Genomic DNA, 15,308 nt, shown 5'->3' on the forward strand with positions numbered 1-15,308 from the left:
AAATGTTTGATCCTAAACTATAAAAAGGTTCTTTTTTTCATTAAATTTTCATTCTTTCAGCTCATTTCTGATGACCATTGTTTTTGTAAAACTTGACCGTAACAGAAAGTTGTCTAAGTGATTTGGTGTTTTTCACCATTTTGTACTTAATAGTAATAAGGTGTATGATATAAATTATGTTAATATGTGCAAAAAGTTTTATGAAAATTATATCTTCTAAAGTAAAAAAAAGAGTTATCTTTTGACCACAATAAATCACATTTAAAATGAGATAAAATTATGCTTCACATTTTGGTCCAGATTTAAGACAACCATTGGTAATTTATTATTGCAGTCCTATAATTTTTTTAGCACTCAGTTTATTACTTTTTTGTATGAAGCTCCATGAGATAATTGATAGCTCTTGCTGAAGATGGCAGTGGGTAATATGTTTTCCAGTCATTCTGTGTGTCTGTCTGTCCATTAGTTCATTAATCAATTCATCTGCCTGTCCATGCCATATAAGGTTAAAGTTTTGGTTTTAAATTGTTTACCATGAATTTGTGGTAACATCAACTGGAAACCTTCTAAAGATATTCATTACCAAAAATTTCCATCTTATTAGGAAAATAACATTTGGCATCATCTACATGTATATGTTGAAATAATATTATGATAATTAAATTTATAAATTTGTAGAATATGTTAACAGTTGATCCTTTAATGGCCAGACTATTGGTTGGTCTTTGGTTAGCCCTGTCAGCTGTTTTATGTCTCAATCTGTTCATTGCCTTGTTATCCGACACATTTCAAAGGTAAGTGAGATATTTTTAAAGAATGATTCATTTGATTCAAGTTGAAATTTGTATTGTTAATGTTGTCTTTCTTTTATTTTCATGTCAGGCTTATCCTGTACAAGATATTCTACGTATTGAAACAAAAACAATTGTATGAGACGTAATGAGACAACTATCCACCAAAGTTCAAATGAAGTGGATGTAAGAAATGATAGACAACTGAACGACCTTCAACAATGAGAAAAATAAGAACCTATTCAATTAAGAAAACTAACTGTAATTTATAACAAAATAATTTATGAAAAATAAATATGACAATCAAGAACTAATGACAACCACTGAACTACAGGTTCTGGACTTGGGACAGGCACATAAAGAATGTGGTAGGATTAAAGATGTTTGTATGACGTCAACCCTCCCCATAACCTGGGTCAGTGGCGTAACAGCACAACATAAGAACAAACTATAAATCAGTTGAAAAAGGCCTAACTCATCAGATCGATACAAACAAAAGCATCATACAAAAACACATACAGTATGTGGCAGGGTATATATCAATCCTTAACCCCTAACAACAAAAAAGACACTAAGTACAGATTTGAGAGTACTTGCAGTTACTAACAGCTAGTTCAAAACCAATAACAACGAAAACAAAAATCATGAATCTAAGAGTAAACTTACTTAGTTTACTGTAATATACCAACCTCACTTTCAATACTTGGTAGCTGAACACATGTATTATTTTCTATTTAAAGATACTGTTAAACCACTTATTTGTGTAGATACTTTATTTCATATTTAGCCATATCCAGCCATATCCAGCTCTTTTTGCAGATATTTAATATTCTAATTTTAAAATTCACTTGTTGTGGTTGAATTAATTCAGATTTTTTTTTTTCACCGAATATTTCTTTATTTTTAAATATTTTTCAGTGAGCCTTGCTGGCCCTTTTAGATTTCTTTTTTTTTTTAGTTTCAATTGAATATGAATTATCAGATTGTGTTAAAACTATGGAAGCAAAATTCCTTTTAAAATTGCAAAAAAATTTATCAACAAATAGAATTTTTCGGCGTCAGGGAACTGTAAAAACCTGTTTAAATCCTGCTGAAACATAAACAATTGGAATACTTTAAATTTTTCAATAATAGCTCATATCATGGCCGTTGCTTCTTGGTTTTGCATATACAGTCAGCTTTTCTTAAGATAACAAGGTTTTGTCAGTTTCATTTCTTGACTATTTGTAGAGTATATGATAATGCCCAGGCAAATGCTATGATGCAGAAAGCTCAGTCCATCATCAGTTTCTGGGAAGGCATGTCTCACAATAGTCGAGATAAATTTCTTCGCTATATAAGTGATGAATGTTCACCGCTCAAACAATATTATGATGATGATATGACAGACGCTGATGGAGAAGATCTGACAAAGGTCACAATTCAGATAAAGGTATGTTAACATGCATATGTGACTTCATTCATTATTTCTGAGATATTAATAGTCATTATTGAATAACTAATTCAAAAGTTTAAATGTAGAAAAGTATTCAAAGAGTTACCATACATAACATTAATTTATGAATGCTTGTAGCACATGAGTTAATTATCAGTGTTGTTTGGTCACAAGTTGAATATTTTTGAATATTTTAATTCTTGGATTAGTTATTCTTTTTATAACATTGATTATGGACTTTTTAAATGTAATTAAAGTAGAAAATGAAAGGAACTTAGACAGTTTTGATAGGCTGTTAGTTTGAATTTGTTTGTCTGAAACAGTATGTTTTTATGAAACATTAATTTGATGTGATTTAAATCTTAGTTCATAGATATACATGAACTTTCACTTGATTTATTTTTGTTAATTGTTATAAAAAATTAAAACACATTAGCATCAAAAACATCAAATAATTTGAGTCTTTTACTATTCAGCAGAAAGCAAGCAACTTGTTAGCATAAATGGGACTGAATCTCATCTTATCAATATTACTTGTGGTCTACCTGAGGGAAGCATAATAGGCCCTTTGTTTTTCTTGTGGTCTGTTAATGATATGTCGATCATTTTATTTTTGAAAAATGCTTTTTTTTTGGCCTTCCTGGTTAAGACATAAACAAACTTAGACAGTTTGATGGACTGGTAATCTAAACCTGTTTGTCTAAATTAATAAACTATACCAACCATAATTTACATGTAATTAATTTCCTAGACATAAATAAACTAAAGTGGTATCTTTTTTTTTTATTTCTATATAGGAACAATTGGATGATCTAGAAGAGAAATGGAGTGAAAACTTTAAGCCATCCGGTCAAAAGGTAGTCATTTATGTTTACTTATATTCCTTCATAAAATGTACATTATTGCATATTACTAATCTATATTTTATGTAAATATTTAACACTGCTTAAATTTTATTAGACCTTTGCTTACTTCTTGTATTTTTTTTATTTTTTTTGTTAAATTTTTAGTTAACATTTAATTTATGTTTTCCTGAAGGTGCACATATGAAAGGAGAATTTTTGAAATTTGTAATTTTCTTCACTCTTTTAATTTTAATTGGTGTGGAAATTTTAATTATGAAATATTATTTCTGTCATAGACTTGTCATTATTGTATACATTCAAATTGATCATACCATATTAATCTCATGCTTTATATCTGAATTAATGATACCAGTTTTACTTGTATAATAGAGCATTTTGACAATTTCAAATTTAGAATAAGTCACACATGTGCAGTGACAAACTTCTCTATAACTTAAATAGAAGTAGTCGTTACAGTTCTATAAAAAATAGAATTGTACTACAACCATTACAGTAAGACAATATACAAATATGGCCATGAGGTATGATAGCCAATAAGAGAACTAACCACCAGAGATCAGGATAAGAGTGTAAATAAGTTTGCTTTGATCTAGGATTTTGGGTTTTTGTTTTAGCTTTGTATTTTTCTTTGTATATTAAAACAGGGTAATTAACCATTTTCATTGTAATGCATTTAATGTATAAACTATGTAGCCATGATCAATGTGCTTCTGCAATAGTACTTATTTACATAGTTGTTGTTGTTTGTAGACTGTATAAACTATGTAGCTATGATAAATGTGCTTCTACAATAGTACTTATATACATAGTTATTGTTGTTTGTAGACTCTCCCTATGCCAAAGGTAACTAACTCCCACTATCTCTATAATTAGACCAGTGATGTGTATCCATGGCTATAGATTTCTTTACATCTTGTCAAAGCTGTTCATTTCGACATGTTTTATTATCTCAGAGTATATTTATATACCTAAAACTAGTTTTTATTCTGGAGCTTAGAAATTCATTTTTAAACAAATTTTTGAAACATGCTAATTTACTCTTTAAATTGACTCTTGATTTATATGGACTAGATTAAACATCATTTGGAGCCATTATTAGAAATCAGTTTTTTAAACAGATTTTAGAATTTGTACTTTGGGAAATTGGCAATAAAAAAATGAATCCATGAATAGTGAAAAGATGATTATCTTTATAATGTTTGTGATTTATACATTTTAAAGACAGCTGTTGTATGAAAATTTGGAAATGAACAGTTTTGATGCTGGTTTATATGTATACACATATTATAACAACTTTGCTAGATAGTTTGAAACATGCATGCTGACTGAACTGTTTGTATACGTCTGTCATGTTGTATACATCTGCATCTTTTCAGTGTTTAAGTATACCTATGTGATGTTCTCAAGGTTGAATTATATGTTTGCATCGTTCTCAGTATAAATATGCATCTTCAATGTTCTCAGTATTTAAGTATACATCTTCAATGTTCTTAACGTTTTAAGTTTGCATCTGCTATGTTATAAGTGTTTAAGGGGACTTGCAGGTCAAAATCATTTTTTTTTATTTAATATAGGATTTTGCTATATTTTTCTATAAATGAACTTTATCTTATACTTACCGGTAATAGGATAATAAAATAAAAAAAAATGGGGTCACCCGCTCGCAATCTACCTTCGAAAGAAGCATACATTTTTGCAAAGGTACCTTTTTATGCCCCACCTACGATAGTAGAGGGGCATTATGTTTTTTAGTCTGTGCCTCCGTTCGTCCGTCCGTCTGTGCCTCCGTTCGTCTGTGCCTCCGTTCGTCTGTCCGGTTAAAGTTTTTGGTCGAGGTAGTTTTTGATGAAGCTGAAGTCCAATCAACTTGAAACTTAATACACATGTCCCCTATGATATGATCTTTCTAATTTTAATGCCAAATTATAGTTTTGACCCCAATTTCATGGTCCACTGAACATATATATAGAAAATAATAGTGCAAAGTTCAGGTTAATGTTTTTGGTCAAGGTAGTTTTTGATGAAGTTAAAGTTACATCAACTTGAAACTTAGTACACATGCTCCCTATGATATGATCTTTCTAATTTTAATTCCAAATTAAAGTTTTGACCCCAATTTCAGGGTCCACTGAAAATAGAAAATGATAGTGGGAGTGGGGCATCCGTGTACTATGGACATATTCTTGTTTCTGTTGGACTAATAGGAGAAATAGAGGTTATATCGACATAAAAAAAGAACTTATTTACAGAAATCGCTCAAATTTTACAATAGTTTACTTTATGTACAGCTTAATTGAAAATTATGATACAAAATATAGGCCACTGATGAGTTAGAAAAGTTATTTCAATTTTAATGCCAAAAAATGGCATTTTTGAACCAAAGGGAGATAATTTGGAGCTTTTTAAAAGTCATCTTGGGCCAACACAAATTGATTTTTTTTAATGATTTTTGTACCATCTGATAAAGTAACAACTACTAAAGGTAATAGTAAAATTTGAAATGAAAAATAAATGTTTATTTTTTTTCTGAAATTTTTATACCCGCGAGTCTCCTCAAGTATAAATCTGCAATGTTCTCAGTGTTCAAGTATATATTTGTAATGTTCTGTGTTTCAATATGCATCTGAAATGTTTTCAGTATTAAAGTTTACATCAACATTGTTCTCAGTGTTAAAGTTTACATCTTAAATGTTCTCAGTGTTTAAGTAAACATTTGTCATGTTCTCAGTGTTCAAGTATAGATTTGTATTATGCTCTCAGTGCTTAAGCATGAATCTACAATGTCCTATGTGTTTAAGAATTCATCTACTATGCTCTCAGTGTTTAAGCATGCATCTACAATGCTCTCAGTATTTAAGCATGTATCTACTATGCTCTCAGTGTTTAAGCATTTATCTACAATGTCCTCAGTGTTAAAGCATTCATCTATAATGCTCTCAGTGTTTAAGCATTCATCTACTATGTCCTCAGTGTTTAAGCATTTATCTACTATGCTCTCTGTGTTTAAGCATTAATCTACAATGTCCTTTGAGTTTAATCATTCATCTACTATGCTCTCAGTGTTTAAGCATTCATCTACAATGTCCTCAGTGTTTAAGCATTCATCTATAATGCTCTCAGTGTTAAGCATGCATCTACATTGTCCTCAGTGTTTAAGCATTCATCTGTAATGCTCTCAGTGTTTAAGCATTTATCTACAATGCTCTTAGTGTTTAAGTATGCATCTTCAATGCTCTCAGTGTTTAAGCATTCATCTACAACGCTCTTAGTGTTTAATTATTTATCTACAATGCTCTTTGTGTTTAAGTATGCATCTACAATGATCTTAGTGTTTAAGCATGCATCTACAATGCTCTCAGTGTTTAAGCATTCATCTACTATGCTCTCAGTGTTTAAGCATTAATCTACAATGTCCTCAGTGTTTAAGCATTCATCTATAATGCTCTGTGTTTAAGCATTCATCTACAATGTCCTCAGTGTTTAAGCATTCATCTATAATGCTCTGTGTTTAAGCATTCATCTACAATGTCCTCAGTGTTTAAGCATTCATCTATAATGATCTCCATGTTTAAGCATGCATCTACAATGCTCTTTTTGTTTAAGCATGCATGTACAATACTCTCAGTGTTTAAGTTTACATTTGAAATGTTCACAGTGATATGCCAAATAGCATTAGTTTGCTTGTCTAGATTAACATGAATTGAGAAAGATTGAAGATAGAAATATTCTAAAAAAATAACATAGTTTCAAACATTATGTGATTATTGAGATTACTGCATGTGTACATACTTTTGTATACACTGGATAGTTATGTTGTCAGGGTAAGCACCAGTATGATGTTCTTCAGGTGCACACACAGTTTCATGTTTTTCACACATTGCATATATTGTCACATATGGATCATTTGTATAGATTTACAAGGGTAACCTCTAGATAAGCCATAATAACTAGGCATTGATTTTTATAGTTTTGTTAATCTATTAGTTCTATCATTAAACCTTTGTTTTAAATATTTTAGAACAGTTTTTACCAGTAGTAAAAGGTTTTCAGTTGATGTAAAGTTTTAATATGTGTATTTATAACAATACAAACACTGTGTTTGTAGATTGGACCTGTCTAATGTTGATATTTGTATTGTAGGATGAAGATTCAGAATCTAATGGTCAGACAGTATCTGTAGAGAAGTTTGAGAATGAGGTAGAGGTTTTACGTGAAGGTATCAGAGACCTATCACTCAGACAGGATGACATGATGGATTCTGTTAAAGCTATAAAGAGATTACTACTCAGAATGACTGGACAGGGTATGTGGTCATTATTTGTATGATTGGTACTCCTTATAATTATTGTAAAAAGATAATCACCTTTTTTACCCTAATTAATGCCTCGTTTGATTCCAAAACCTTGAAATTTCCAATATATAATAGTATAACACTTCCTTACCATAATCCCAAAAATTGATTAAATGAAAGAATTAGATTGTTTGCCATTTATTCAAAGCAGGATTAGGGAGATATTGCTTTCTTATACCTAGTTTCAAAAGGGAATCTGAGTTAATTTGTGTGGTCTTCATGGAAACTTAATAAAATAAACCAACATTTGCTGTTTTTGTTTTAAATATCAACTTTCATTAAACACCAATGAGTACCATGATTTTTTTATGAATGTAGATGACTCAGAGGATGATGACAATGATGGAGATGAAGGAGGAGATGATGATTCACCTCCAAGAAGGTAAAGTTCTCTGCCTTAAATCCTTTGTAGATTCATCTTTAAAAATATTTGTATGCCTAAAGATGTCCTTTGCATGTTTTTTCTACTGTGATATTTTATTGACTTATGTTTAATGCCTTCTAAATATTTCATTCTGATGCAATTTATCTGTAACAATAATTTTGATTTGAGGTTGACAAGTATTTTGAAGTGGTAAATTCCAGGTTCTACCAGTCTGTAACTAAGAAAGCCACCATTTTGTATTCCGATTATCTTTTTTATGTAATTTCTCACAAAATAAATATGAAAGTCACATTTTGAGCCTCAAAATATTCTTTTTGTCAATGTTGAAATCATTCCAAAGCGTAAGAAAGATAAATAGGTCTAGTGTTTATGTTTGACATCGTTAAAATACATATGACGTCACATTGTTTAGTTGTTAAAGACAAAGCAACAGTTTTGCAGACTTTTTCAATTATGCCATTTTACACCAAAATATTTATTAAGGTATTTATTTTAATATGCTGCATTAGAATGAAGATAACTGTATTGTATTTTAAGCTTGGCTTTAGTAAAACTTGATTTTTACTGTCGCAAATATCTGTTTACCTAGCTCCGCTACACGTCGCTAAGTAAACTCAATTTGCGACAGTAAAATCTATGTTTTACGAAGGCTAAGATTATGACACAATACAGTTATCTTCTAATTTTATTCTTGCAATAATTACTGTTGTTGACTGTGTGTTTTCTAAGTATTTCCCTTGTGTTTTTTTTAGAAAAACTAAAACTTTGATGAATTATTATCTGCCCCTGTCGTAGTATTGTATGACCTTGAATAAATTCTATTTTAATCAATCATGTTTGCAGTCATTTTAATCCTGCTTATTTTGTACAGGTCAAAACCTAGATCCAAGCCAAAAAAGAAAGGAGGTCAGAGAAGAAGTAGGACACCATCTTCTGTAGTTGATGGAAGTGCATGGGAGGTAACTCGTACATCAGGTAATAATACACTTAATAGGAGAGGTGTAACTGGCAGCGTTCTTGAATAAATAATACACTTCCATTGGAAAATGCATCACTTAATTGGAGAGGTGTAACTAGCACTACACCATTCTAAGATAAAAAATATAGATTAAAACTACCTAAATTGACTCCAATACAATGGAATAGAGTAATTGAACCTCAGGCGGAACATAATAAGTTGGGGTATGATTGCCAATGAGATAGCTGTCCACCAGATACCTATTAATTAAATGACGTCAAAGTAAGCAACTATAGGTCTTCGTACAGCAATTAATAATGATCATAAATCATTCTGTGTATCAAAATTAACATTGTGAATTTTGAAAATATTTAACACAATAGCTCGTTTCACATGCCTGAGATTCAGCAGGTTTTTTGGTTTTTTTAACTTATCAGTGATCTTGTTAGTCCAAAATAGAAGTTGTCTTGTGGAAAAACTTAATGTATATGGACAATAAGAAGACACTAATAAATTTAAATTAATAATTGTATTGTAGATCAAAAGAATCAGGTTTAAAGCTATGGAAACTATAAATTTAATAAAAGTTCTGCTTAAAAATTTAATTTTGTTCTGAGTTGATTGTAATGCTGTAATCTAACAATAATTGGGAATGTGTAGTTTAACTATCATGACAAATTAACTTGTTCAAGTTATACTATACAAAATCCTTAACACCGACAATGAAAAAAAACAATAGTTTCCAGGGCCAAACTCTAGCTGAAACTTTTCAAATCTCCAATTGTGACAAGACAACTCTGTCACATGTATGCTAAAATATTATATTTTTTTGGTTTTTTTTGGGTTTTTTTTTTTTTGTGTGTGTGTGTGGGGGCGGGGGGGGGGGGGGGTCTAATGCAAATTTAATAGAATGGATAATAAACCTTTGCATCTTTATTGGAAACATATTCAGTAAAAAAAACCAATGCAAACTCTTAAAAACCTTGTAAACCAACAAAATGAGCAGTCCCTTTTCCTATCCTAAAAAAGTGCCCTGCCCTCCACTGGCACCCTTCCCCTTTCAATTTTTGGTTAGAGCACTGCTTATATTTGGAAGCAGTTAAACACTCTAAAATCTGCTCTGCATTACTTTTTACTAGGGATGTCAACTCGGTGGAGATTTGCTCCTCGAGTACTCGTTGGATTTACCGCGCGATACTCGAGTACTGGCTCGATAAAACATTTACAAAATGGAAACACAAATCATTTCCCATTTTATGTATTGTAGATCATTGTCTTAATATGATCGTAAAACCGTCAACATTATGACAAAGAAAACTTAAACCATGATAGCTCTTTTATTACATGTACTAATTATTTAAACTGGTAATAATCTAATCAAGTAATTAATTTATATCTATACAATAATTATAACTGAAACACTGTGTGACAGTATTTGGGAACCGTAAAAAAACCACATTTAGTGATAAACAAAGGGTTGATGATTAGATGTCATTTATAATTTTCTGAGGGTCGATTCAGGGCGCAATAAAATTGTTCTTATTTAAATATATTATCTTGTCAACTTTTTCTGGGATGGAGCGATTTCTCAAATTAAATAGGTAACTAACAGTTCTGCTTATAAAAAATATATGCTCTGACGGTACAGAAGTGGGGCAGTGACTAAGTTAGCTAAAAATTGGAGAAATGCTCATGTTTATATATCCTATATGTACAAAATGTACCTCTGTTTGGAGAAGTTTCAAATTACAGTAAAATGCAAACATTCGAATCATTTTTTAGTTTATATTAATTTTGATTAATATATATTTTCCTGGGAGGCACTCTCAATAAAAATATTTTTGTTGAAACTTAAGAAAGTAACAACATTCTAACAGGAAACTGATTAATCGAGTATCATTATGGTGATTGATACTCAGTACTACCGAGCAATACTGGAGTACTTAAGTTCTCGTTGACATCCCTACTTTTTATGTTGCTGTTTTTCTGCTTTTGCATAATTGTGTAAAAATAAGTTTTTCTAAAGATTAAATTAGCATTCATTAAAATAAAATAAAATTGAAAATGGAAATGGGGAATGTGTCAAAGAGACATCAACCCGACCATAGAACAGATAACAGCAGAAGGTCACCAACAGGTCTTCAATGCAGTGAGAAATTCCCCCACCTGGACGCGTCCTCTAGCTGACCCCTAAACAAAAATATATACTAGTTCAGTGATAATGAACGCCATACTATACTCCAAATTGTACACAAGAAACTAAAATTAAAAATAATACAAAACTAACAAAGGCCAGAGGCTCCTGACTTGGGACAGGCGCAAAAATGCAGCAGGGTTAAACATGTTGATGAGATCTCAACTCTCCCTTATACCTCTAGCCAATGTAGAATAGTAAACGCATAACAATATGCAAATCAGCCTGTACCAAGTCAGGAATATGACAGTGGTTGTTCATTCGTTTGATGTGTTTTATCATTTGATTTTGCCATTTGATTAGGGACTTTACATTTTGAATTTTCCTTGGAGTTCAGTATTTTTGTGATTTTACTTTTTTCATATAACCTACATTAACCAAATTCAAATTGTATGTCAAATCTTGTTTGAATCTATAATATTCTTCTCAAATTGTAGGTGTCTCAACTCCACAAGTATGGAGTACTGGACCAGTGGTAGATGTATCTACACCTAGATTTACATCAAGTGGCCAGGTAAATATACAGCTTACAAACATTAATGTCATTGCTCATAACCATTGGTTGCCATTAAAATGTATCAGTTTTTATAGAACTACAACATCAAGTCACAGTAAATATTATGTAGACCTTATGATTATCAACAGGGTGTTTAAGGGTGTAGACAGATGACATTAAACAAATCTGGAATTTAATATTGATACTTTAAATTAGAAGAGTCTTATTATTCTTTATTGTTATTAAGAAACAAAATAAGTTAAACATATTGATAGGTTATGGAACTCATTTTCAAGATATTTGATTTTTAAAAATATGGTGGGAAAAAGCAGACTCCTGATTTTACATTATATTAGCATTGTCATTTTTTGGGTCCAAAATAGTAAGAAAAGATAAACAGAATCTGTTAAATTTTGGCAATTAGCTTTGATGAGCTATCAAAGTCTTTTATAAAAAGAAAATTGAGTAATGCTGGGTAAAATATTTTACCCTGTATCTTATGAAAAAACAAAATGAGTCTGAAGATTGTAAAAAAAAAAATTTTGAACATGAAATGACCTAGACTATATCCTTAAAAGATATAAAATGACTGTGTGGACCCATCTTCATTTATTTGTTTTAAATGTTTGTATAAACTACGAAGTTGGTGTTTATAAAATGAAATTTGTTCATAGTAACTTTAATCATGGGTAATTTATAAATTATGCTAATTTTTATTTCTTGTTTATTTCAGGATCCTACTACAGAATGTTAATACTCAGTGAAACATTTCAAACTGCAAAAGAAAGAGACTATCATGCCATATAGACATCAAAATAGATACCTGTACATGTATTTTCATAGTACTGAAATAATCTAAGTGGGCACAGCCTTCTTTGATAAAGTTCTCCACAGATATTGACTTGTGATACTATCACCCACAAGTTCTGTAGAGTTGGGAAATAAGATCAATTAAATAAGTGCAGTAAAAATGCAGTTTATTGATATTTATATTATTTTAGATTATGATAATTTTATACTTATTTTAGAATTTCATGCAAATTTATATTGGTATTTAGAATTTTACAAACAGTACTTAATAAGGAATAGATTTGTTAGCTATTTTTATATTAGCATAGCTTTGATCCGTCCTTAGCAGAAGCAATGTTTTTATTGAAAATCAAACTAAATGTTTGAAGAAACTTTTGTAATAGAAGAAATGTTATATATTTAGTGCCAATATTAATAGATGTATATAATTCACCATAACTCTTTGTAGATAGTCATCTGTTCTGGTAGAAATTGGTGCTATGTAACTTAGTTTTCCATTTAATTTTATATTTTAGACAAATTGAAATAAATGGGATGATTTTTACAGCATAGAATATATCTTTTCCATTAGGGGTGCAATTAGATGCTTTATATGAAAAGGTCATATAGATCATCCTAAACATGCATGAAATATTTGCCACTGGATGTTAAACAAGAAACAATCAACCAATAAATAATCAAGGTTTTTTTTATATTTGTTATGAAAACTTAGGAAATTTTGATAGAAGGATTGAATGGCATAAAGAAATAATATGCTTTTATTCTTAATCAATTTATTTTATAACACAAGATGGAGTAAGTTAAAATATTTGATATCCAGAATATGAATTGAATTGCTTTAATTTGACTTTAATTGGAATTGTAGAAGGTTAATATAATTTTAATTTGGCATTAAGGGTGTATATTTTTAGCAATAAAGAATCTACTTAATTGTTTACATTAATCATCTGAGCTATAATAATCATCATTTTCCAAATGTGCATGTGAAATATAATGTTATTCACAACTAAACTACATTTTATTGAACCTCTTTACTGTTTATAACAACAAAATGAAAATGACTTTTAAATGATTTTGTTATTTTATATTTCTGCTATTGAATTGCTGTCTCTAATTTGTTTTATATTTATTATCAATCATTTATTGTACAAATTTATAATGTTTGACAATGTGATATCCTTTTTACATGGTGTCTTTCTGTATTTTAATGGTTGTTATTTACCCTTTTATTTTGTTTTCGTAATTTATTGATACATTTTGATAGAAATATATTTATTTTATGTATGTTCTTATACTTTGTTTCCTCTGCATGATTATAATTTTTGTTTTGGAATGTGGTCTATTTATAAACAACATAATGTTACTAATTACATTCCAAACATTGCAGGTGAATACCATTTTACTCTGCTATTTATTTTAAGAATGAAAAATATTCAACTCTAGATTTAACATTTGAAAGTAGATTTTTTTGGTTTATTTATCACTCAAAACATATTTAAAGTTAAAGTAACCTGACATTTCATTAAATTTTAAGTTTTTCAGGGTCTAAAATTTAATTATTATTACTACTGATGCATAAGTTCCAAATATAGGTGGTGTCATATATAACAAAACTGTAGATGGATTTCTATATTTATATTGATACCAAGTAAGCAGTGTTTATTTATTCCTATATATTTAAGCATAGTATAGGAATAACCGAATTCTCTACGAGTGTAACACTTATCATATAATTTGCAATATATATAGCGCTGCTAAATTCATGCTAAATAATTCAACATACATATAAAACATGAAACATGATTTAAACAAAATAAGTTTAAAAGGCAAAATCAAAATATTATGAATATTAAAAGTAATCATGGAGTGTTCATTTGATATTGCATGAAAATGTATGACAACAATCATATTTTCTTTTTATATTTTTTTTATCATTTTTTATCAATGATATTTTTGTCTGCTAGTTGAGCAGTTTATTGGTTGTTTACCAGAAGACTTTGAATCTGATAGAAAAAAAAATATTTTCAGTCCTGATCTTTGAATATTTTTGATAGAATGTAAGCCATTAACTTTGAATATTTTTGATAGAAGGTAAGCAAGGAATTATCTATGTATTTTTATATCCAATTCAAAGTTTCTACATTGATTGCCATTTATAATTTTTTAACAACTGCATGTCTAAACAGAGTATCTGCAAAGTGTTTACAACATATAATCAGATTCTATTTTCAATACTTTTCTGTACAGTGCTTTGCCATTCTGAATATCTGCAATCCTAACTATTATTTACTTTTCAATTGCAATATGTGATAGTATGATAGAATAAAGCTTTCATACACTTTATGTTTCATTATTGCTAGCTTTAAATTTGATAGTATATATAAATAAGAAGATGTGGTATGAGTGAAGATGAGACAACTCTCCTCCAAGTCACAATGTATAAAAGATAACAATTATTTGTCAAAGTAACTCCAAAATGACTAGTGTTAAACAATTGAAACAGGAAAACCACAATCTTATCTTTATAAAAAAATGAGAAACACCTATGAACTACACCAAATAAAACAAGTTCTGAACAAGAAATACCTATGATTCACACCAACAAACATCACCACTGAACAATAGGCTCCAGACTTCGGTGCATAAAATTTCAGCAGGTTTAAACATTTTAACAGGCAATTTGTTAGTTACCACATCAAATTAAGGAGAAGCTGTTTGATTATGCATGCCACATATATCCCCTAGAGACCAAGACTTTTTTTTTAGAAATATGTAGGATTAACCCTATAACAATAAAAGGCTTGTATGTGAGGTAATCTTTGGTTTTACAGTTATGATAAAAATAATTCTTAGAATAAAAATAATAATGGACTAAACTCCAAGGCAATTTTTAAAACAATCGTTCAGATTCTCTGTACGGAATATGAACACAGTTTTCTTCAATTTTGATTGTGAATGTTGTATGCTTCACTTCTAATCCATTCTTGCTGTGGAAGTCTTTCACATGTTCATAAACTGTATA

At 29.8% G+C, this 15,308-nt stretch overlaps 1 protein-coding gene across 6 annotated transcripts in view; it reads left to right on the top strand.

Moving 5' to 3' along the window:
* LOC139528201 (transient receptor potential cation channel subfamily V member 3-like) overlaps positions 1–14,627 on the top strand; it is a 34,815-nt gene extending 20,188 nt beyond the window's left edge. For 4 of the 6 annotated variants that reach the window (XM_071324090.1, XM_071324096.1, XM_071324081.1 and 1 more), the window contains 9 exons: positions 679–794; positions 2,022–2,223; positions 3,024–3,083; positions 3,918–3,935; positions 7,233–7,395; positions 7,762–7,825; positions 8,700–8,803; positions 11,418–11,494; positions 12,210–14,627. In XM_071324090.1, the coding sequence (XP_071180191.1) occupies positions 679–794; positions 2,022–2,223; positions 3,024–3,083; positions 3,918–3,935; positions 7,233–7,395; positions 7,762–7,825; positions 8,700–8,803; positions 11,418–11,494; positions 12,210–12,230 (825 nt within the window). In that variant the 3' untranslated portion in view covers positions 12,231–14,627. The remainder of the gene's footprint in view (positions 1–678; positions 795–2,021; positions 2,224–3,023; positions 3,084–3,917; positions 3,936–7,232; positions 7,396–7,761; positions 7,826–8,699; positions 8,804–11,417; positions 11,495–12,209) is intronic. The other 2 variants (XM_071324103.1, XM_071324116.1) reach the window with 1 other exon arrangement.
* Positions 14,628–15,308: the final 681 nt, after the last annotated feature.

This window comes from Mytilus edulis, chromosome 1 (assembly GCF_963676685.1).
Source record: "Mytilus edulis chromosome 1, xbMytEdul2.2, whole genome shotgun sequence".
Classification (NCBI taxonomy): domain Eukaryota; kingdom Metazoa; phylum Mollusca; class Bivalvia; order Mytilida; family Mytilidae; genus Mytilus; species Mytilus edulis.